This window comes from Ascaphus truei, chromosome 4 (assembly GCF_040206685.1).
Source record: "Ascaphus truei isolate aAscTru1 chromosome 4, aAscTru1.hap1, whole genome shotgun sequence".
NCBI classification, from domain to species: domain Eukaryota; kingdom Metazoa; phylum Chordata; class Amphibia; order Anura; family Ascaphidae; genus Ascaphus; species Ascaphus truei.
In genome coordinates, this window is record NC_134486.1 from 227,662,192 (window position 1) to 227,684,095 (window position 21,904).

Genomic DNA, 21,904 nt, shown 5'->3' on the forward strand with positions numbered 1-21,904 from the left:
AACCCTATTTGTATTATTCTCTGTTATATAGGTATATGTGGTTTCATCTCCTATCTAGCTTTGTCCTTGCCTATACTGTATACACTTAGCATTATCTCTCTGGATATAGTGAGGTTTCTCACAACTACAGTACAAGTATACATCTGATTTATCTGCTGCACCATTTACCTTTAGTCTAAGCTGGCATATGGACCACCCTTTCCCTATTCACTTTCGTTTAGGGGATTACATATTTGGTTACATGATGCGTATACCAACTGCTTTATAGGTGGCTCCCACTTCCTAATAGGATTTTACTACACTACACATTATATGTTCATAATTTTATATGTTTATTAAAACTATTGTTTTTTCCCTTTTAGTCCTATGTGGACATATATTTTTTTATTATTTATGTCAACTGATGGTTAGCCTCTGGTCATTGACCATTCTGTTAGGGATATTTATATCTCATAGAGTAATTACTCACCCACTTTTTGCCACAGCGAGTGCGTAGATATAGGAACTTTTTTGGGTTCTCTTTGGACCCACCCTGTTAAAACTCCAGTGACAATAACCTGTGAATGAACTGTGTGATTTCCATGTCATGGATTCCAAGCGACCAGATGGCTACCAAGCTTGGTGCCTATGGGTCTGTGCTGAGTCCGGACTTGAAAGCCTCAGGGATGCCAAGGTGTTAGATCAGGAGGGGTACTGCAGTTCTTCTTGAGTACCCGCATCCTGGGCTAACAGGGCTATCAAATCACCATTTCCCAGAGTGCAGACTCTGTGGTGCTTGGACCACGCCCCTTGCAGAATAAAAAAAGGTGCCCATCCGGCTTTAAAATACCAGCAAATCTGTGATTGGCTTGCAGGAGAATTCCCACGCCTTGGGTTGGAGGACAAGCTGTGGGACTGCCTGTCCCAAAGTGTATAAGACAGCTAGTTGCTATCCCAGAAGTCTCTCTGTTGTTGTTCTCACTTTTGTGTTCCATGTGTTCCTATGTAGTTCTATGTGTTACCAAGTGATTCCAGAAGTCAAATTTGCCATAAGGGCAAGAACAGGTCGGACCAGACCAAGGGACGCCTTGCTGAGATTGCAAAGAAAAAGGCTGCAGGACTTTTTAAACCGGAATATTTTCTAAGTCCCCACTTCAGTCCTGGACTGTTTTAAAGACTTTATTTCAACTAGGAAAGTCAGTTTGTCAACCCCAGATCCCCAGTAAGTGTATCTTCTTCTGTCTATTGTAATTCAATGTGTGTTTGCCTGTTTCTACGGAATAAATTACAATTTATTTTACTTATTGGCTTTCCTCAGTGATATGATCCTGGTTTTAAATGTGTAAGTACCTGGTCCCCCATGACACTACTCAAATTACACTTTTCTTAACAAACCTCCACCAGAGGCTTAATTATTTCGACATGATGGTCTGTGGAACTGTAAGAACCGGCTGTTCATCCCTAAGGAAGTAAGATTAGAAATGATCCAATTAATGCATGGCTCCCGACCTGCTGATCACCCAGATGTCCTCAAGACTAAAGAACTGTTGTCCCGTTCTTTTTGGTCGCCCAAATTATAACAAGATGTTAAAGACTATGCTTTCTCCTGTGTGACCTGTGCTCGGACTAAGACTCCTCGAGCATCCCCTGTGAGTTTGCTGCAGCCTCTTCCGATTCCTACTCGTCCTTTGGGGTCCATATCAATGGATTTTATTGTTGATCTACCCATATCAAGTGGGCATGACACCATTCTTGTAGTAGTGGATTGGCTTACGAAAAGGGCTCACTTCTTTGCTACACAGAACCTCCCTTCAGCAGACCAGACAGCCAAGTTGATCTTGAAAGAAGTATTCCGTCTCCACGGGGCTTCATGCAAAATCATATTTGATAGATGGGTGCAATTCACTTCAAGATTCTGGAGGATTTTCTGTTCCTCTTTAGGAATTCATTTAAATGTATGTTCTGGCTGTCATCCACAATCTAATGGCCAGGCCAAAAGGACCAATCAGACAATGTAACAATACTTATGCTATTTTGTTTGCCATCTGCAGGATGGCTGGATTGACTTTCTACCTCTAATGGAGTTTTCTTACTATAACTTATATCAATCCTCGACACACAAGAGTTTCTTCTTCTCGATTTAGGGTTTTATCCAACTTTTATCCCTCGCTTTCCATCTTCAGGTCCCATTTTGGCAGTTACGGAGAAACTTGAGGTCCTACGAGATGTCCAGGAGACACTTAAAAAGACACTTCATGAGGCTCAAGTATGGTACAAGAAAGCACCAGACCAACACCGCAGACTCTCTCCCAAAATTTCACATCGGGGATAAGGTCTGGCTTTCAACTAGAAACCTACAATTAGAAGTCCCCACCATTAAATTGTAACAAAAATTAATCGGCCCCTTTCGCATTTCAGTGCTGGTAAATCCAGTGACCTTCAGCTTAGAACTCCCAGAATCCATTAAAGTATACTTTGTCTTTCACACTTCCCTACTGAAACCTTGCCAGGAGAAACCGTTTCCTGGACAAGCCTCACTCCTCCTGACCATGTCCTGGTGGCTAATGAGGAGTTCATTGTGGAAATAATTTTGGGTTCCAGGTTGCATCGAGGAAAACTCCAATATCTGGTCCACTGGGTGGGTTATGGTCATGAGGAGAGAATCAGAAGATTGTGCATATGTCCCATGGTTGGTCAGGGCCTTCCGCCAAAGATATCCAGACTAGCCTAAATGGATCGTCAGGAGAACGCTCTTGAAAGGGGGAGTAATGTCAGGTTCTTTCTGACGTCCTGGTCTGCAGTACCCATGTACAGCCAATGGGACTGCTGTTGCTCTTTATTAGTGTTCTCAAAGACTCTGTAACCTGATACCTCTACACCTGTGTTCTGTCTCTCAGCCTTCCTATATAAACTTCCCCTGCCTTTCTCTCAGTGCCTATTTATACTGGTTCCTCCACCACCTGCTTGATTCCTGCTTTGCTGTTCCCTGTGCTGTTTGCTGTTGCTTGTCATGTTCCCTTGTCCTATCCTGCTGCCTTGTCCAACCCTGTTACCTTGTCCCAGTCCTGCCCCCTTGTTCAGTCCAGTTCCTGTCTCCTCGCTGCTTGTCACCCCGTCTACGCTACTTGCCGCCTGCCTCCGGTCTCTACTTGTGACCCAGATGAGACTTGCCTTCCCCCTGCTGTTCCTGTCACTGGGATCCATCCTGCCATAGATCTCTTTTTGACAGGGCTCTTTAGTAGCTGATTGACACACTTCGGAGCTACAAGAAAATGCCCCAAAATCTGTGATGATCTAGACCAGTTATTCCCAACCTTTTTTACATTGTGCACACCCTGCTAGAAAATATTTATTCTGCGAACCACTAATTAATACATTTTATTGCCTATTCATCAGAGTATTGCTAACAAAACTGTTTGACCAATCCCAGGCAGTATAGTGCCCTTAGCTTGTTGGGGACACACTCCCAAACCTGTACCACAGTGTGTGCAGACAGCATGGGTGGTATAGCTGGCAATTACTGCAGGAACTTCTAAAGTCACGCCCCTAGTCATGCCTAGCCACTGTGGATATAAAGCATTGTGGGGAAAGTCTTTGGAAACTCCTGCTGTAATTGACAGCTATACCACCCATACTAAAGGGCAGTTTGGGGTTTTCCAAAGTGCCTCGTTCCCACACGGGCTTAGAAACCCACTATAATTTCTTGGTCCACTATTGCAGTTAACAGAGTACACTCTCCTTACAGAGGATAAATATATTTATAGGGTATGTCATGCCACACCCCACCTATGGTGTAGAGGTAAGAGGTAAGGCATTGGTATCAGTACCAGTGGAAGGTCCTGAGTTCGATCCCTACATGTGTCTTATACAAAATGTACTAATGTTCAATTTGTGTATGTGTCCGTTACTCAATAAAGCATTTAATTGAATTAATTTACTCTGCACATGACAGAGAGGCTCCTATGAAGTGAGGAGAGAGATCTAGATACCGGTAAGGTCCTCGCGCGGCAAAATGGAGGTTTTAAAAAAAAATGACTGCCTGTGAAATTTAAAAAAATAAATGACTGCTTGTGAAATTTTAACGCGATCCCGGTTATAAAACGGTCTAGGGGCTGTGGACCCCAAGGACCATGCTATAACAGCATTCAGCTGTATATTTGTATATATATATACCCCAGGATCCAAGTGTGGAGGCTTAGGCTCCTGAGAGCACACAGGTAGATACAGCATTAGTAGCTTCTGTGTTCAGGGGGAAACAGTGCTACATATAAATGAAAAATATTTTTCTCTGTTTATTTGGCACTACACTGTCACTGATTGTTTGCAAGTGGTCGCTGCTCTATACTTTAGGACATTACACTGTAGCCAATTTCTTTGGCATATACAGTAGGGTCACCATACCCTTAGCTGAGTGTGGCTTGCGTGACCTCACTAGAGGCAAACTGTGGTATATACTGACCTAACTCATTGAACTGGTCACTGCCTTAATCATTCATTAGCATTTACTGCTATTATTTAATACAATTTTATTGTTCTCACTTATCTAATCTGGTCCTATTATTTTAATACAGTTTAATAAATAGTGTTTTAAATTGTTGTAGATATCTATTTAACAAACCATTCTATTATACTGTTTTTGATGAGTGAGGAAAAATATGTATCTGAAGAACACAGATATTAATTGATAAACGTTTTGATGTTGGAAAGAAAAGCTACCTCACAGGAGGTAAGAGTCTTCCATGTGATATTTTCCTCTTAATTTGTTCCTAATTGTTTGCACCATGTCCTCTTTAGGGATAACAATACAAGGTATAGAAATACTCATATGTAATAATGAAGAGAAAGAGAGACAGATGGTTTCTTAATCTTAGCATTCTAAACATCAACATACCTACCTGATTCCTGCCTGAATATTCACTACACCTGTGAGGAGCCCTTGCGCTTTATGTGTTTCCATTAATCTAACGTATGACTTTAGAGGTCTTCTCCAGCTATTTTATAAGCTATTTTATAGCACTTCTATATAGACCTCTTCTATCAAAACAAAGTACTGTAACTGAGTGTGCATGGGCATCATGTACATATGTTTAGATATGTATGACGTTAACATGATTCTTAGCATACCCACTAGCTTTACTAAGATAATGTTTGGCGCTGCATGGTTTACAACTACAAACCTGTTGGTTGCTTATGTAGGAAGATAATTCTTGGTTGTCCCTGTGACATGTTGTCTGTGTCTTGCATGGTCACTCATCAAGAACCAGATTGAATCTTTAATAAAGTATTTACATGGACAACTATAGTAAAGAGGCACATTGCCTGAAAGATCATGCATGCGGATTGTCGAGATGGAGGGTTGGCTAGCAGTATATATGGCAGTTCAGCACAAATGCTATTTTGGAGAACTCTGCAATTATTTTTGTCACTCCTGACTGGTTTGGTGGTAACCTGTAGAAGAAGATTCATTCAATCTGTAATCCAGTCCTGCTCTAATAATGTTTGGTTCCACTCTGACGTTAATTTGAGCGTATCCTGCTCTACTGTAGTGGGGGTAGTACTGTATAGCAAAAATATAGCTGGATATACTGAATAGCAGGAACTTAAGGTAATTGTATATTTTTTCTCCTACAGAGTTGTTCTAGAGCTGTGCCTGAAAACTAGATAAAAGTAGCAAGACCCTTACATTTATTGATTGCTATTTCATAAGATTAAATGTGCTGTTATAATAGGTATGTACAACATAGAAAAATGTCACAATTGTGTTGTTAATTTTACAATAAATATATTGTTGCATATACTTTAGACTAGGACAAAGTTGCCACCTGTCGTTTGCTGACTTTCAAAGCAGAATTTGTAAGGAATCCGCTCCACGGTTTACTGGTTACCTTACCTTGCAGACCGGTGCAGTTCTGGAACAGCTTTCCTGAGGTTTGCTGCAGCCTGGATTCACTCAAAGCAATACACACTCCCTCTGGTATCTACTGCAGCTGTGCAGCCTTTCATTGCAAACTATACTTGTATTCACTCATTGGGGGCAGTACCTTCACACCCCCGCCGGGGATTGGCCCGCTGCCCTTTAAGTATTGCTTGCCCATAATGCTCCTGGCCGAGCATAGTCCTAACTGGATGTCAACTGTTTTGCCACAAGCTCTCGCTTGTTCCCCTTTGCTGATACCAGGTCACGCCCTGCGTCCTTCAGCTTCCTTCAAGCCGTTTGTTCTCCAATGCTGATTCCAGGTTACGTCCTGCATCCTTCAGCTCCCTTCAAGCCGCTTGTTCCCTTATGCTGATACGGAGGTTTCCCCTGCGTCCTTCAGCTTCTGTTCCCCTGTGCTGAAGCAGAGGTTTCGTCCCTGCGTCCTTCAGCCTCCTGGATTCCTGCACTAAAGTAGAGGTTCGTCCCTGCGTTCTGCAGTCTCCTGGATTCCTGCACTGAAGCGGAGGTTTCCCTGTATCTACAGCTTCCTGGTTCCTGGGGCCTACTCTTTCCCTAATATAGAGAGGCCGTGTCCTGGTTCCTGCGCTGAAACAGTGGATTCCCTTGCCCGCTCAGGACTTTTGCGTTGTAGCACTGGTGCACCCGTACAGCAAGACGGTGTGCTATTCTGGTCTGCCTACCATCTCCTGTGACCAGCACCATGGGCCATGGTCGTCGCTCGCGCAAAGGCCAACCCCGCGCTCCTAAGCTGAAGCGGGTCTCTCCTATCTCCTTGTTGCCGAACTCCTGCATGGACAATGTTTATCCTGACGTCTCCTGTTCTGACCCTGGCTTGTACAACGACGACTCTGTCTTCTCCAATCCTGATCCTGCGACATACGACTACGAACTGCGCAACCCGGATCAGCCTGCGCGGTCTCAGGTCGGTGCTTTTACAACCCCACCTCAGCCTCGCGGTCCGGTCCTGGTTTGTGGCGAGCAGAACCCTGACAGTATGCTCGGCCTCACAAACTCGGACCCCGCTGAGGTGAGGGTTGGTACGTTTTTTCCTGAAATCCTGTCCCGACCTGTAGACCAGTCCCAGCATCAAGACTGGTATCTGTGCGATATACTACCCCTGATGGAGGATCCATGTATGTTTGATGGTTTAACTCCTTTGCAAAAGAAATGCCGTAATGATCTTATTAGTAAGGCTTCCTGCCTCAGAGACTTAAAACAGTATTTTGCCACTTGTGTCCTCTCCCCTGATTCCCCTTCTCCCTGGGATAAGGTGAATTCTGTGAAACGGGCCAACGCCTGTAGGACTCTCAATGCCCTGGCTTTGTCATTGGACATTCACGTAGTACTCCCGGACCCTTTCGTCATGGTGGCTCTCGCTCAGAGTACGCTGCATTTACTTTCCTCTGTATTGGACGTTCGCCTGTTAAAACAGGATCGCCTCCTGGCTGCCTACGCCGCCATTTGGCAGTTCCCCTCTGCTGCCAGTCCTGTCGCTAAACCGGGGGACGTATCTCCCTCTCCGGGAGATGATCAAACGGACCCATTAGCAATTTCTCCTAACGTTGTAACTGCCACGGTTCCTAGCCCTGATTGTATGCCCGGGTTCCTTGACTCCAATGATATGTCTACATTAACCCCTGCCAATCAGGTCTGTGAAGCTCCCCTGGAGTATACATGTGTTTCGCTAACCAACACTAAGGTTCGAATATCAGAGAATAAGTCCCTTAGTTCTCCTATTTCTAGCTCTGAATCCCTCTCTCTAGGTCTTGAGGGTTTTCCAGCTTTAACCTCTGCTAGGCAGTCCTGTGTACTTTCCCCGTCAGAGAAAGAATCCCTAAGTTCTGTTCCCAGGGTCATTTCTGTATTAACCCCTGAGGGGCAGCTCTCTGAGTCTCCTTTGATAATTCCCTGTTCTCTGCCAGCCACGGTCACGCCCCTAGCTCCAGAGGAGAGATCCCTTGTCTCTCCTAATACAGAGAAAAGATTTCCTGTGTTTTACTCTCAGGCTCTGTCTGCATTAACCCCTGTAAATTCTCGCTGCCTCCAAGTTAATGCCTTCGTTGTAGCCTCAGAGAATGAGTCCACAAGTCAGACAGCAGAGGTTGCATTGAGGGATTCCCATAACCGTACGGAGTCTCTAGATATTCTTTGCTATAAATCCCCTGCTTCAGCTCAAGTTTCCGCAGTTTCGTCTCCGGAGACTTCGGCTAAAGTCCTGGTTCCTGTTAAATGTATTCAGGAGTCAGGTTTTTCCCTAAGCTTAGTCGCAGAGTTCCTTCTCCCGGGTATTTCACTGAACCAGCCTGTCGCCCACATAGCGGTGATCCCTGCTTCAGCGCATAGTTCCCACATTATGGAGTCTGCAGTAAGTTCTGGTTTCCCAGACATTCCTTACCAAATACCTACTTCAGAGACCAGTACAGTTATGATTAACCCCCATGTACTGTCTGAGTTCTCCTCCTCTTTAAGCTTAGGGTTAAAGGCATACAGTAGTCTGTATGTCTCTCCTGGGGTTCATATTGTGTTCCCAGGAATGTTTGCGGACGCACGGTTTTCTCCCAAAAGTGACGCTTTTTCATATAGATCAGTAAAAAGCTTGCACACTGTTTCCCTTTTCGCTGAATTGTGTCTTTCTAGTTTTGAGACTCTGAGAGGTAATGATTCTCCTTCTGATTCTGAGGCTCTTTCTATAAGGGGTATCCTGTCTGGGGGCTCTCCTGATTTCTCTCTCCAGGCTAATCCTTTGGGGATCAGCATATCTGCGGTCACTCCCTTAGTACTGTCTGAGGACACCATGCACATATTACAAGTCCTGGGGTTTAAATCTGAGCTTTTTAGCTGTCCTGCCTTTGCTGAAACCCAGTCCCTCAGTACTGTGTCTAAATATGTCCCAGTAAACATGGGGTTACTCGGGGGGGAGATTAAAGCTCCTGTCTTAAAGGGTATTTTTTCTCACATGTCCAGCAAATTTAGAATCTCAGTAAGTGTTTCTATGTCACTTATCAATACATCTGATTTTTTCTCTAATCAAACCCAGATACCCTCACTATCGGTTAGGAGTCCTGTGATCAGAGATTTTGCACTAGAAAACACACCAATTCATGTTTTTGTCAGGTTAGGTACCCCTGTGGTTAGGGCCATTGCAGTTTTAGAGAAGACTCTTTGTACTCCTAAGGTGCATGTCATTAAGAGTTTTCATAGTTCATACTTGCTGCTTGTTGATTCTCAGGGCCCTGTCACTGAGGTACAGACTTCAGCTTCTGATGTTAGCTTCCCTCCCACCACTACCCTGGCTCTGCCTTTTTCTCAAGCTACTGATTTGAAGATCCCAAGGTCTATTCCTGATTCACTGACAATATTATCTCCCAATGAAGATTTCCCACTATTGGAGAGCTCTACTGTTGTTTGCTTCTCTGCTCCTGCTAAACCATGGTTTTGTCCCTCTGAATTTTCAGTGGCCCCTGTTATTTCCTCTCAGTTGGAAATACTCTGTACGTATCCCAAGATTTCGGTCCCTATGCCTGGTTTACTGCTTGCCTTGTCACCTTCCATACCAATACCGGGAGATGCTTCTAACCAGCCTATACCCTTACTAACCATTACCTGGGAACCTTCTAGAGGAAAAATTCCTCGCAAATTCCAACATGCAGTGGTCAGCCAAGACTTTTTCTGTTACAAAGTTTCTCCTGGTGTATTCGATCAACTATCAGGCCCGCTGATCCTAGATTCAGGTTTCTTTATTAAGGACTGGGCTTTCAGTTGGGGTTCTTCTACCGTTTTTGCTCTGGAACTCTCTGGTTCTTCACAGCCCTGGATTTCCAAGACATTTTGCGAGGCAAGCCATGTACCAAGGATGTTTCCTCCATCAATCTTATATCCTAGAACTGTACTCACCAAAGAACTGCTCGTTTACGGATGCCCTTTCTACCTAAAGAATTTTAGGAACTACTCAATGTCCCCAAGGCCCATGGATGGTCCTGTCTGGCCACAGTTCTCACCGGGGGGTTGGGGTACACTAAGGACTAATCATGAGTCTCTGGAGTACGACTCTAGCCCCAATCCTAGACGGTTCAGCAACAATTCCCGGGCCTCCAACTCTATGAGTGCTCATGTTCGCCCGGAGGTCTCGCGTGAAGGGGGGGGTACTGTAAGGAATCCGCTCCACGGTTTACTGGTTACCTTACCTTGCAGACCGGTGCAGTTCTGGAACAGCTTTCCTGAGGTTTGCTGCAGCCTGGATTCACTCAAAGCAATACACACTCCCTCTGGTATCTACTGCAGCTGTGCAGCCTTTCATTGCAAACTATACTTGTATTCACTCATTGGGGGCAGTACCTTCACACCCCCGCCGGGGATTGGCCCGCTGCCCTTTAAGTATTGCTTGCCCATAATGCTCCTGGCCGAGCATAGTCCTAACTGGATGTCAACTGTTTTGCCACAAGCTCTCGCTTGTTCCCCTTTGCTGATACCAGGTCACGCCCTGCGTCCTTCAGCTTCCTTCAAGCCGTTTGTTCTCCAATGCTGATTCCAGGTTACGTCCTGCATCCTTCAGCTCCCTTCAAGCCGCTTGTTCCCTTATGCTGATACGGAGGTTTCCCCTGCGTCCTTCAGCTTCTGTTCCCCTGTGCTGAAGCAGAGGTTTCGTCCCTGCGTCCTTCAGCCTCCTGGATTCCTGCACTAAAGTAGAGGTTCGTCCCTGCGTTCTGCAGTCTCCTGGATTCCTGCACTGAAGCGGAGGTTTCCCTTTATCTACAGCTTCCTGGTTCCTGGGGCCTACTCTTTCCCTAATATAGAGAGGCCGTGTCCTGGTTCCTGCGCTGAAACAGTGGATTCCCTTGCCCGCTCAGGACTTTTGCGTTGTAGCACTGGTGCACCCGTACAGCAAGACGGTGTGCTATTCTGGTCTGCCTACCATCTCCTGTGACCAGCACCATGGGCCATGGTCGTCGCTCGCGCAAAGGCCAACCCCCGCGCTCCTAAGCTGAAGCGGGTCTCTCCTATCTCCTTGTTGCCGAACTCCTGCATGGACAATGTTTATCCTGACGTCTCCTGTTCTGACCCTGGCTTGTACAACGACGACTCTGTCTTCTCCAATCCTGATCCTGCGACATACGACTACGAACTGCGCAACCCGGATCAGCCTGCGCGGTCTCAGGTCGGTGCTTTTACAACCCCACCTCAGCCTCGCGGTCCGGTCCTGGTTTGTGGCGAGCAGAACCCTGACAGAATTGTGACATTTCCAAGGAGAGAACGGCTGCATTGCTTAATGTAATTAGGGGCGATTGGGTGGGTATTTTTTTTGTATACTTGTCCTGGAGATTTCTGGACCGTGTGGAATGGCTATGAGACGCAGTGACGCTTGCTGATTCTCTATTGGTATCTTCCGTTGCTAGGCTTTGTAGACATTCTGTGTATACCGCATTCTCTTCAGGAAGTTGTGGAAGGGATTGTTTTTACTGTATATGCCAATGAATATGGAGGTTTACTATTTTACTCCTATTATGGTACAACCTGGAGAGTGTTATAAGGTTATGTAGCCCTGCTTCCTATCACTAGCAAGCTGCTACTCTGTGCTGTATTACCTGCTGGCTCACAGGGCCTGAGTCTCTGCCACAGAGAGCCTGGGGTGCACGCAATATCTATATCGGGTGCAGCGCCTCCACCTGCGACAGCTCCCGCCAAAGGGGGAGTGGGTCTTCGCAGGACGTCTATGCAAGAATTACACTTACACAGCCAATTCATAAAACCAATCTCTTTTACTTGCAGACTAAACTCACAGTACTTTACAGTCCATAACATTCCAATACATACATGTATACGTTATATAGTACGCCACGGCGGACGTCAACATTACCTGGCGCCACGGTGGATGCACCACACCTTGCGCCACGGCGGACGCCAACAAGAATCCCCAGACCCACCACCGGGTGAGCCCATCCCGTGTCCGATCCTTATGGATCAGTCCTCTCGCTCACAGCAGGCACTATGTGTGTATATGGGTGACTGCGCAGCCACTATGTCTCGGATTAATGAATGGTACAGTTGGTGCACTTGATGAAATACCTGCCGAGCACTCCGGTGCTCGGAAATGCCACGATCTTCAAAAAGGGTCTGTACGTCGACTCTGATCTGTCTCCCCCTCTCTCTCTCTCTCGGGTCCGATAATACCAATGGGGTCTGAGGCCAGACCTCCCTCTCGCCAGTATAGTCCCGGTCAAGATTTACAAGTACTAGGGGAACTGGAACCTTACTAAGGCGATCCCTAGCTCAGCTTGTCTCTAAGGTGACTCAGGGCTAACTGGGCCTGGGTCACCTGGCCTGCGCCTGGGCGGTTCAACCTCCCCTCACAAACTCTCCATCTCCTCTCCTCTCCAATCAGCTCTAGCTCCACGTGCGCGCAACCACTGCCTATATCTCTGGCACCTCCTCCGCCTATTGGCTAGACTCTCACCTGACCCTCCCCACAGGGCTGCTGGGTCAAGGGACAGCTTTTTCCCGCCAAATGCACAGTCCTCCTTCGCGGGCTTTTGTAACTACCATTTGCAAGCGCAATCTCCCGCTCACAGGGGTGAATCTGGGGTCACGGCTACAGTTATATCTTTATAATTTTTCTCCTTCCCTTCTCCTGGTGGCGAGGGAATGCAGGAGACTCCACACATTAGTGGGTTGCGCTGATACTGCACAGGTAGGAAGGTGAAGAGGTTAACTCCTGTGGGTGTGATTGCTTATTGGAGTTAGGAAAAGTGGGAGATGTTTCTAGTTCCTGATACTGTAAGTTACACTGTAAGAGAGTGACTTGCAGCATACTGTAGTTGCCATTGAAGCTTGAGAAAGAGTCATTGTGACTTGAAAAGTTGCTTATTTTTGCTGTTCTCATTCTTGCTGAACACATGGAATAAATTTAAGATTTAATTTTCAACTTGGAATACTAGTGCTGTGGTATTTTCTTTTTATTATCGCTTAATGTAATTAAAATATGAGTATTATTTGTCTATCATGTAGATTTCAATGAATAAAAATATGAATTATGGCCCTCTCTTACCCATCAGGTACCGCTCTACCTCTCCCTTGCACTCGTTATCAGTACTCCATCTCTTTAATATACTGTACTGAACGTTGTTCCCACTAATTTCCTCATTTAGCCAACTGTTGTGGGATACATGGTATAAAAAACAATCTTTCGTTTTTTAATTTGTTGCTTGTATTCAACAAATCCTTTACATTTGGAAAAGTTACATGCAATCAAAGTATAGGATACATTGACCTGAATTATTTTTTCATTTTTTTTTATTTTAAAGGTTTTTGATTGGACTAAATGTGGAATCACACCATTTCTGAATCTCATTTATGTAGTATGTGTGACGATTATAATGTGGCACTGCAATTCCTGTATTCAGTTTCTTATACAGCTACTTTTAGACTTTCCTGAAAATGGTTGGGTTCAGACTGAACACTTTTTGGTAAGTTTCTTGTCAAACTTAATTTATGCTTCATTTTGCAACTGCCAACACCTGACTAAATTCTACAAAATAATATATAAGATTATTTCGTTTTAAAACGGTATCTTTTTATATTTTACTATACAGTAGATACGATAGCAGATGTAAGTTTGCACATATTCAGAACATTGTCATTGAACACAGTTGCACACACCACTAATGTTGTGATGTCATATACTGTATGTTTGTTCACTCCACACATTTATGATCCTCAACATGGAAGCGGTGCAGTTTGTCTGTCAGCAGCACAATATGCAGTTAACTCATTGACCGTGTCTGTCTGTTGTAAGGTGCACAGACAACTCTGGCTTGACAGGGCTTTTGTGGTTTTGTGAGATATGAAACTTGCCTGTTATATATATATTAATAAAAACAATTTTGACATTTGCCTTGCTATTCTGAACTGGCAGTTGTAGCCAAGCTGTTACATTATTTTGTCAGAATAATTATTTGTTTTTACTTTCAACAGGATTAAACACTTTCAAATTTTGCCATTGTGGCACTGTAGCTTTCTTGTGAATAAAAAAAAAGTGAATTGAATAAGACAAACTTTTAACGTTTTCTTGAGTAACTTCTTCACCTATGTTCAATGTGATATGACTCTCCATACATGATTTATAAGTGCTTCAAACATTATATATTATAACAAAATAATCAATTATTTTTATATATGCCCCACTACAAAGTGTTGTGTATAATGTGTGATATATATAGTACCGACAATAATATATGCCATAACTACTGATTTCTGCATTAGTGCCTTGCTCTGTCTAATGCACTTGTTAATCTTTCTCTAAACCTTACTCACCACTACCATTACTTTACAAAATGATTTCTCTCTCTCTCTTCCCCCCTCTCTCTCTCTCTTTCCCCCGGCTCTCTCTCCCCCCTCTCTCTCTCTCTCTCTCTCTCTCTCTCTCTCTCTCTCTCTCTCCCTTTCTCTCCCCCTCTCTCCTCCCCCCTCTCACTCTCTCTCTCCCCCCCCCCCCTCTCTCTCTCTCTCCTCTCCTCCTCTCCTCCTCTCCCCCTCTGTGATAGGCTTAACAGCCTGTTACTCACCCAGTGACAGCTAGTGAGGTGAAGCAGTGTGCACATGGGGCAGGAGGGAGTACAAAGAGAGGGGAGGAGAGGCAGCAAGGTCAGTAGGAGGAAACAGCAAGAAGAGGAGGAGACAGCTGAGAGGAGTAGGAGAGAAGAGCGTGTAGTGTGCACAGAGAGGAACAGACACAGTAAGGCAGGGAATGCAAAGAGGAGCAAGGCATGATGTAGGAGAAAGAAAGGGGGGAGAAGAGGAGACAGCAAGGCATTACAGGGAGGGGTGAAAACAAAGAGTGATTTTAATTAATAACCTTTAAGACATCCTAGATCGGAATATGTTAAGCCAGGTACAGCTAGTCTATACATATAAAAGGCTAAGGATGTCGGCAAAAACTGGAATGCCTCCTCAAGGAGATGAGTAGACTGATAGAGAAGCCCCTGCTGCTGCCTCAAACAAGTAATGAGTGAACGGTGCTTTGGGTGTATAAATGGAGGGGAGTAGGGTAGAGATAGAACCCAATTATAGCACTCAGGTTCACGCTCTGTATGATGAGTGAATGATTTAAAACATAACTTTATTAGTGTACCAATGAGATTAAATAATGGGTATTAAAAACAGACGACCTGGAGGGGCGTGTCCAGGACGCCGATGAGAGAGGCTGTGTAGAAGAGGAGCTCCACAGACCCTGATATAATAAGAGCAGAATAAGCGCTTTTCCCCCCCTAAAAACATCCACAATTGCTGCCGCAAATCCCCCTAATAACCCTAGCAACAAGAATGGCGAGCAAATCCAAGTCCCAAGCCAACCCAGGAGTCGCTAAGTACTTCTCACCCTCCCAGAAGAGCTCAGAAGCTGCATTAAGATCACAAGATGGCTCCGCGAGCACACGTGGGCCCAAGCAGGGAACAACCGAACGGAGCAATACGGCTACCCCACCACAGCCGGAGGAAGTACTCACAAGAGCATTTATGCAGGAGATGATCTCCACAATGCTAAATAAACTTCACTCCTCACTGCAAGATGACCTGCGGGCCGCGGTAAAAGAACTTAAACAGGAAATAACGGGCCTAACGGAGCGCACCACGGCCCTTGAGCTTAAAATGGCCGAAACCACGCAATCCCAGGATGAGGCAGCCAACGAAATATTTCGACTAGGCGCAGAGGTAAACAGCCTAAGAGACTGCCTTGAGGACCAGGAAAATCGCGACAGGCGCCAGAATATTAGAATCCGGGGCGTCCCGGAGGCGGTTCTGCCTTGTCAGCTCAGGTCATATCTCCAGGACTTTTTTGTCTCAATGTGCCCCGACCTCACACCAAAGGACATAGAGATGGATAGAGCCCATCGCGCCCTGGGGCCACGCTCCGAAGATCCCAATCGAACAAGGGACATAATAGCCCGCATTCACAGATACACAATAAAGGAACAAATAATGGAGGCATGCAGAACCAAAGAGACCATCAAATTCCAGGATTCTCACCTCCAAATTTATAATGATTTGTCAAAGCGCACAGTACTGCGGCGCAAAGAGATGCAACCATTAACTTCCTTGCTCCGCGAGAAAAAGATCAAGTACAAATGGGGCTTCCCATTTAAGTTGTCAGTACAAAAAAATGGTAAATATCTCACAATCAGACACCCGGAGGATATCCCGCGGTTCGCAAAAGCCCTGGACCTAAGCCTCCCTGCCGACTGGATCCAAGACCCCCCCCACTCTCAGGGGCAGCATGCAGAAGAACCCCAGATCAGAGCATCAGAGAGGCTGGCAGGCCAAAAACAACCGCGACCTAGATAGGAACCGCAGCAATCACTTACCTCAGTTACCTCCAAGTTCATTCCCTCACCCAGTTGACCTGAGCAGCAACCGAAGAAGTTCCCCTTAAAAGTCCCTCCTGTCCCATGAGGCGACGCAATCCTGGATGTGACATCCGCAGATTCTGCAGACTGGAGAAGCGGGAACCCCGGACGCAAGCCACAGAAAAGCAGCCCAGCGGACGCACCACAAAGAAAAGGGAGATAACAGCCAACGGACGTCCTGTGCTTTACCTCGCCAACAATCACAGCCCAACAAAGGAACTGGACGAAACAGCGAGCAACAGCACCGGAGGAGACGAACCGCAGCCGCGGAGGAATCTGTGAACGGAGATGGGGCGCAGAAGTCGATCCCCGCTGAGGCGGACGCATACATCTCTTCCTTTTCTTTTTTCGCCATACCATCCACACGGGCCCGCACTGCCCGGACCGGGAGGAGAGAGACCAGATATGCCACGAGAGGAGCGGCACTGGCGGGTCCTGACAGCCCGGCACGCGGACCCTCCCTCCTCTCCTCCCCTCCTCCCCTCCCCCCCATCCACCTCCCTCCTCCCCCCCTCCCCCCCTCCCCCCCTAGAATGAAATGGTTGAATGCTGAAGAGCAAATCAATGGTCACAGAAAGGCAGCCACAACGAGCTACCAAGTGGCACAACATGAGCCCATGTGAGCCCACTCAGAGCCAAAGCGGCAACTAACGGATCCATATTTCTATAGATATGCTTCACAAAGGGTACTATGACCAATACTGACGAAATGTTAGAAATCGCAACTATAAAAATTTACTGTAATTCCAAGATAAGTTGTCCCCCTTCCCCCTCCCATTGTACCCCCCTCCACCACCCCTTCCCCTACTTCCCCCGCCCCTCCCCCCCCCTACCACTCCCTCACCCCCCTTCCCCCCTCCCTCCATTCCCCTCCTCCTCCCCCCCTCCCCCCTCCCTCCCCTCCTCACCACCTTCCCCCCCCTCCCCGCCCCCTCCCCCAAGTCTTGCCACCCCCCCTCTCTCCCTCGCCTCCCCTCTCCTCCCCCCCCCCCTCTGACCTTTCCCCCCCCCACCTCCCCTCCTTTCCTACCCCCCCCCTTCACCAAGACCAAAGTCCCCTCTAACAGGTGATACCAGCAAAGGAAAGCAACAAAATGCAGAAGAATGTACAAATGCAATGTACGTAACTTTAGAGCGATAAGGGTTGACATAGGAAATGTACCTGAGAGCCCCTCCTGCTCCTACCCCCCCCCCTTTTTTTTTTTTCCCCTCCCTGCTCTGAACAAGAACCCCTCCCATATCACCCCGAATTTGACCTGGTACTAGACGACCAGTAGAAGAACAAACAAACAAATAAAAGGGCCCAGACCACACAACTGACACATACAGCATGTCAACCAGCAATTTAGACTATAGCCCATTAAACCACCCCTCCCGGCTTCCCTGCCCTCCTCCCCCCCCCCCTGCCACCTCCCTCCCCCCCACACCATTCCCACACCCACCCCCACAACCCCCCCCCCCACTCCTTACGAACACAACACGGCACGCGCCAGAACCAAACCAAAGACTCACAAGAGGGAAACGGCGCATAATGTTAACAACCCAGGGTCTGGACCCCTCGACTGCACACCGGTCATTGACACCGGACCCACCCCAGAAGGGCACGTTGCCCAAAATGCCGGTTGCCCAAGGAACTGGCAACACTGCATTAGGCACACACAAGGACCTAATCCTACCTTCTCTCTATCTGCTGGTTCTGTCCCAGCAGATCTTTACCCCCCCTCCCTCCCCCATCCTACCCTCCCCTCCTGGCAACCCACAGACAGCCACCAGAATACAAACAGGCGGAACACACCCGCCCCCGGTGAAACACGCAGACAGAACCACTGCAGACACCCAGAAAATAAAAGCAAGATCTCCCCGAATGGGAACGGCGAGATCCCAAGATCCCCCCCCCACAAAAAACCCACAATGACATCTACTGCACCAATAAAGATCCGCTCACTAAATGTCAAAGGCCAGAGCCAGAGGTGAATCTCCTCAAACTAAACTTTAATTATCGTTGGAGCTCCTCTTGTATCAAATACTTGGGAGTTAAGATATCGAGGACCTACCAATCTTTATACCATCATAACTATCCGACCCTGTTCCAAAAAATCAAACAAGATCTAGAAAAATGGGGAGAATATCAGATATCATGGATTGGGAGAATGATCTCGGTTAAAATGAATATACTCCCTAGATTATTGTACTACTTCCAGACTCTCCCGGTCCACATCCCTGGCTCAGAATTGAAAAACATCCAAAAATTAATCTTCCACTTTATTTGGCAAGGAAAAAAACCAAGAGTCACTAGAAGAGTTCTCTTGGCCTCAAGGGGGAGAGGAGGAATGGGAGTTCCAGACATCACAAGATACTACCTGGCTGCACAACTGAGACAGGTAGTAGTCTGGAATGCCAACCCAAACCAATATTGCTGGCTAGACATACACTACCGACACACTTTATTGAAGTGTGGTCGGTACCGCAAGCCGGGAAATCTCCCGGCTTGCTAGTGGCCGCCCCTCGGCGTGCCGCGCGTCATAGACGCGCGGTCACGCGTCATCGGGAGCGTGCGCCCGCTGCACGCGTGTCCAGGGGCTCCCCGAGGGAGCCCTGGTGTCCCGCGATCGCGGGACAGCGGCAGGGGGTTCCGGGGGACCCGGCGGACCCGGCAGCGGTAGGGAGAGCGCCCCGATCGGAGGGCGCTCTTCCGCTGCTTCGGCGTGCGCCCGTCACACTCGGGCGCACGCCAGGCTACTGCTGCGGCACAGAACGGGCAAATGCTCGAATAAACTGTGCCGCAGCAGTAGAAACTCAATATGCCGGGACGCCTTCGCTGCCGGCTTGCCTTTGGTCTCTAAGCAGGGAGGACATGCAGAATAACAAATTCAAATTAGGCCCGATGAGACACACATGGGAGACCTGGACGAAATGCAAATTCAAATTTAAGCTCACAACATCTCACTCTAAACTTACGCCAATTCACAAAAACCCGAAATTCCCACCTGGCTGTGAGCCCAGACAATTCGACGAATTCAAAGCCAAAAATATCAATGCGATTGCCGACCTCTTGAGCTTCGGGAAGTTCCTGAGCTTCCAAAACCTACGATCTAAATATGAAATAGTAGGGCTGAATGTGTTCAAATACCTACAAATTCGGCATTTCATTCAAACTTTAACCCCAACGTTGGAATTTCCCCCTCTCACTAGCTTCGAGCAGCTCTGCCGTGAGACTGCCCATAAGAAAGGTCTTATATCACAAATTTGCTCAGAAATGGAGATAGCTATGGATCCCCCCACGCATGACTATATGCTGCATTGGGCAGCAGAATTGGAAATAGATATAGACCGAGAGGACTGGGAAAGTATTTGGGAAAATGCCTCAGGAACTTCCATATGTACCACAATCAAAGAAAACATATACAAAATACTGTTCCGCTGGTATCTTACCCCAGTTCGAATAAATCAAATCTACCCTCTGGCTTCCGATCTATGCTGGAGAGGCTGCGGTCAAAAGGGAGACATGGCCCACATCTGGTGGACCTGTCCGGAAATACAGAAGTACTGGGAAACTATACAAAAATTAATAAAAGAGGTCACAGACCTCACAATACCCATTGACCCGCTGACCTACCTGCTGGCCAGACCCATAGAAGTGCTGGATCGACCAACAGGCAAATTAGTCTCCTTTATCCTGACAGCGGCTAGGTGTGCGGTGGCAGCCGCCTGGAAGAAGGTGTCTCCCCCCTCCAAACAGACAGTCAAAAAAAGGGTGCAAGAGGTGATGGACATGGAAAGACTATCAGCCTTCCTGAAAAGGTCCACCACCTCTTTCAACAATACCTGGGACTCATGGCTAACGTATATGCTCCCCCAACGCCAAAATGCCCCATAGTAATAATAAACAAAGATCCAAATGAAGGCAGCCAAGAACAGGGAGCCAATCCCCCCCCCTCCCCTATCTCAACCCCCCCTCACCCCCTACCCCCCCCCCCTCTATCACTCTCTCTCCCCTTTTCTGTTTCTTAACCCGCACTTCCCCGACAGACCTCTGAAGGTCAGGGGAATGTTGGGACTTTCTCCCCCACCTCAGACAAAAACCAGAAAAATTGTATTAGGCCAAAATGTTGACAAATATTCAAAAAGCTGTAAATGTTATAAATGCCTAATAAAAAACTTTGAAACAAAAAAAAACAGACGACCTGAAGGTAATCTGACCTTCAATACTCGAACCGTATAAGTTCAGGGTCTATGATAGCTGTGTGTACCATGATATTCAGGTTACACACTAAACAACATTCCTAATAAGGATCTGAAGTGAAAAGTAATTCTTACAGGGTGGCTGTAGGGTAAGTATAGGGGTGCAAATCACTAGTGGCAGAGTAAATGAACCGATAATAATGTATACTCGTAGTGGATAAACTATGATTGTGTAACCATGCTGTAAAATGGCTGCAGTCATCTCTCCTGCTGACAGTAAGGCCTGGTAAGTTATGGGCATGCCAGCAGTAATCATGGAGGTTTGCCCTCACACCCTGGAGAGGTGTCATATGTCCCATAGGAAGTGACAACATGCTGTGTGTCCACGGTTAGTGACATCAGAGATGTGCCTGTTCCTAGGATACATAAGGCACAGCACTGTTCCAAAAGTTAGTTGTTAGAGGAGGAGTTCCTGTTGCTGTGCTGCTCTGTTCAGTAAGAGGCACATGGAGGTCTGCAACATTGTTGCAGTAGTCTGATGCAGAGCTGTGAGTCTGGCAGCACAAGGGAGACAGAGAAAAGCTGTTGGTGGCTGATGTAAGAACTATGAGACAAGGAGCAAGTCTGAGTGCAGGCTTGGGAGGAGACAGCTTATAAGACTGGGACCAGGGACCTGGCCCAGGGATATCTCCCTGAAGGGGAGATAGGGAACCCACCAATTAAGACAAGGACATACCTTTCAAAGGGAAGCACTAATGATTATGTGTGGCTAAAGAGACTACTGCGAGGGGCAGCTAGCCCACCTCAAGCAATAAAGATGCATCTGATCAAAGACACCCTCGTGTGTGAGTCTGGGATTACTCTGCAGAGGGAGGCACCACAGAAGAGTTCCTCATCAGAACCATCCCCATGCGGACGCAGGGATCCTGATGAGGTGGAGGCGCTGCACTGGATCTAGGTAGGACTCAAGTCCACTACCTCAGCTGCCTGTCTGGACGGGTCATCCCCATACACCATCATGCGGGAGACTCAGGAGTCCTGTAGCCAACAGGTGCACCACCAAACACAATCACACTGTAATGGGGACTGGTTAGACCACAGGGGCCAATATAAGATTGGGGGGGGGTCAGGTCAGTTCAGAAAAACCGTTACATGTGGAGGCGAGCTGCTGAGATCAGACCTGTCAACAGGACAGGCTTTAGCTAGGCACACTGGGAAACAGGGAGAGTGTCTGCTGCCACTTTGTGCTGCGTTGGGACGGACCTAGGGGTGGTCAAGGGGCTGACGGGGTATTGTCAGTTCGCAGGGACGACCTAGGGGCCTGAAAGGAGTGGGGGGTTTGGAGCCGGGCTATAGCTGTTCTAGTCACCGTGAGGTAGTGCTAGTTGGTAGGATGCCAGAAGGGATAGCC

The 21,904-nt window shown here is 47.1% G+C and overlaps 1 protein-coding gene across 4 annotated transcripts in view; it reads left to right on the forward strand.

Annotated features, from left to right (window-relative positions):
* Positions 1 to 21,904, forward strand: part of LOC142493253 (potassium/sodium hyperpolarization-activated cyclic nucleotide-gated channel 2-like) — a 707,321-nt gene that overhangs the window by 436,222 nt on the left and 249,195 nt on the right. For 3 of the 4 annotated variants that reach the window (XM_075596961.1, XM_075596963.1, XM_075596962.1), the window contains one exon: positions 13,216 to 13,377. The exons of the other annotated variant lie outside the window; for it this stretch is intronic. In XM_075596961.1, the coding sequence (XP_075453076.1) occupies positions 13,216 to 13,377 (162 nt within the window). The remainder of the gene's footprint in view (positions 1 to 13,215; positions 13,378 to 21,904) is intronic. 4 annotated transcript variants of the gene reach the window in all.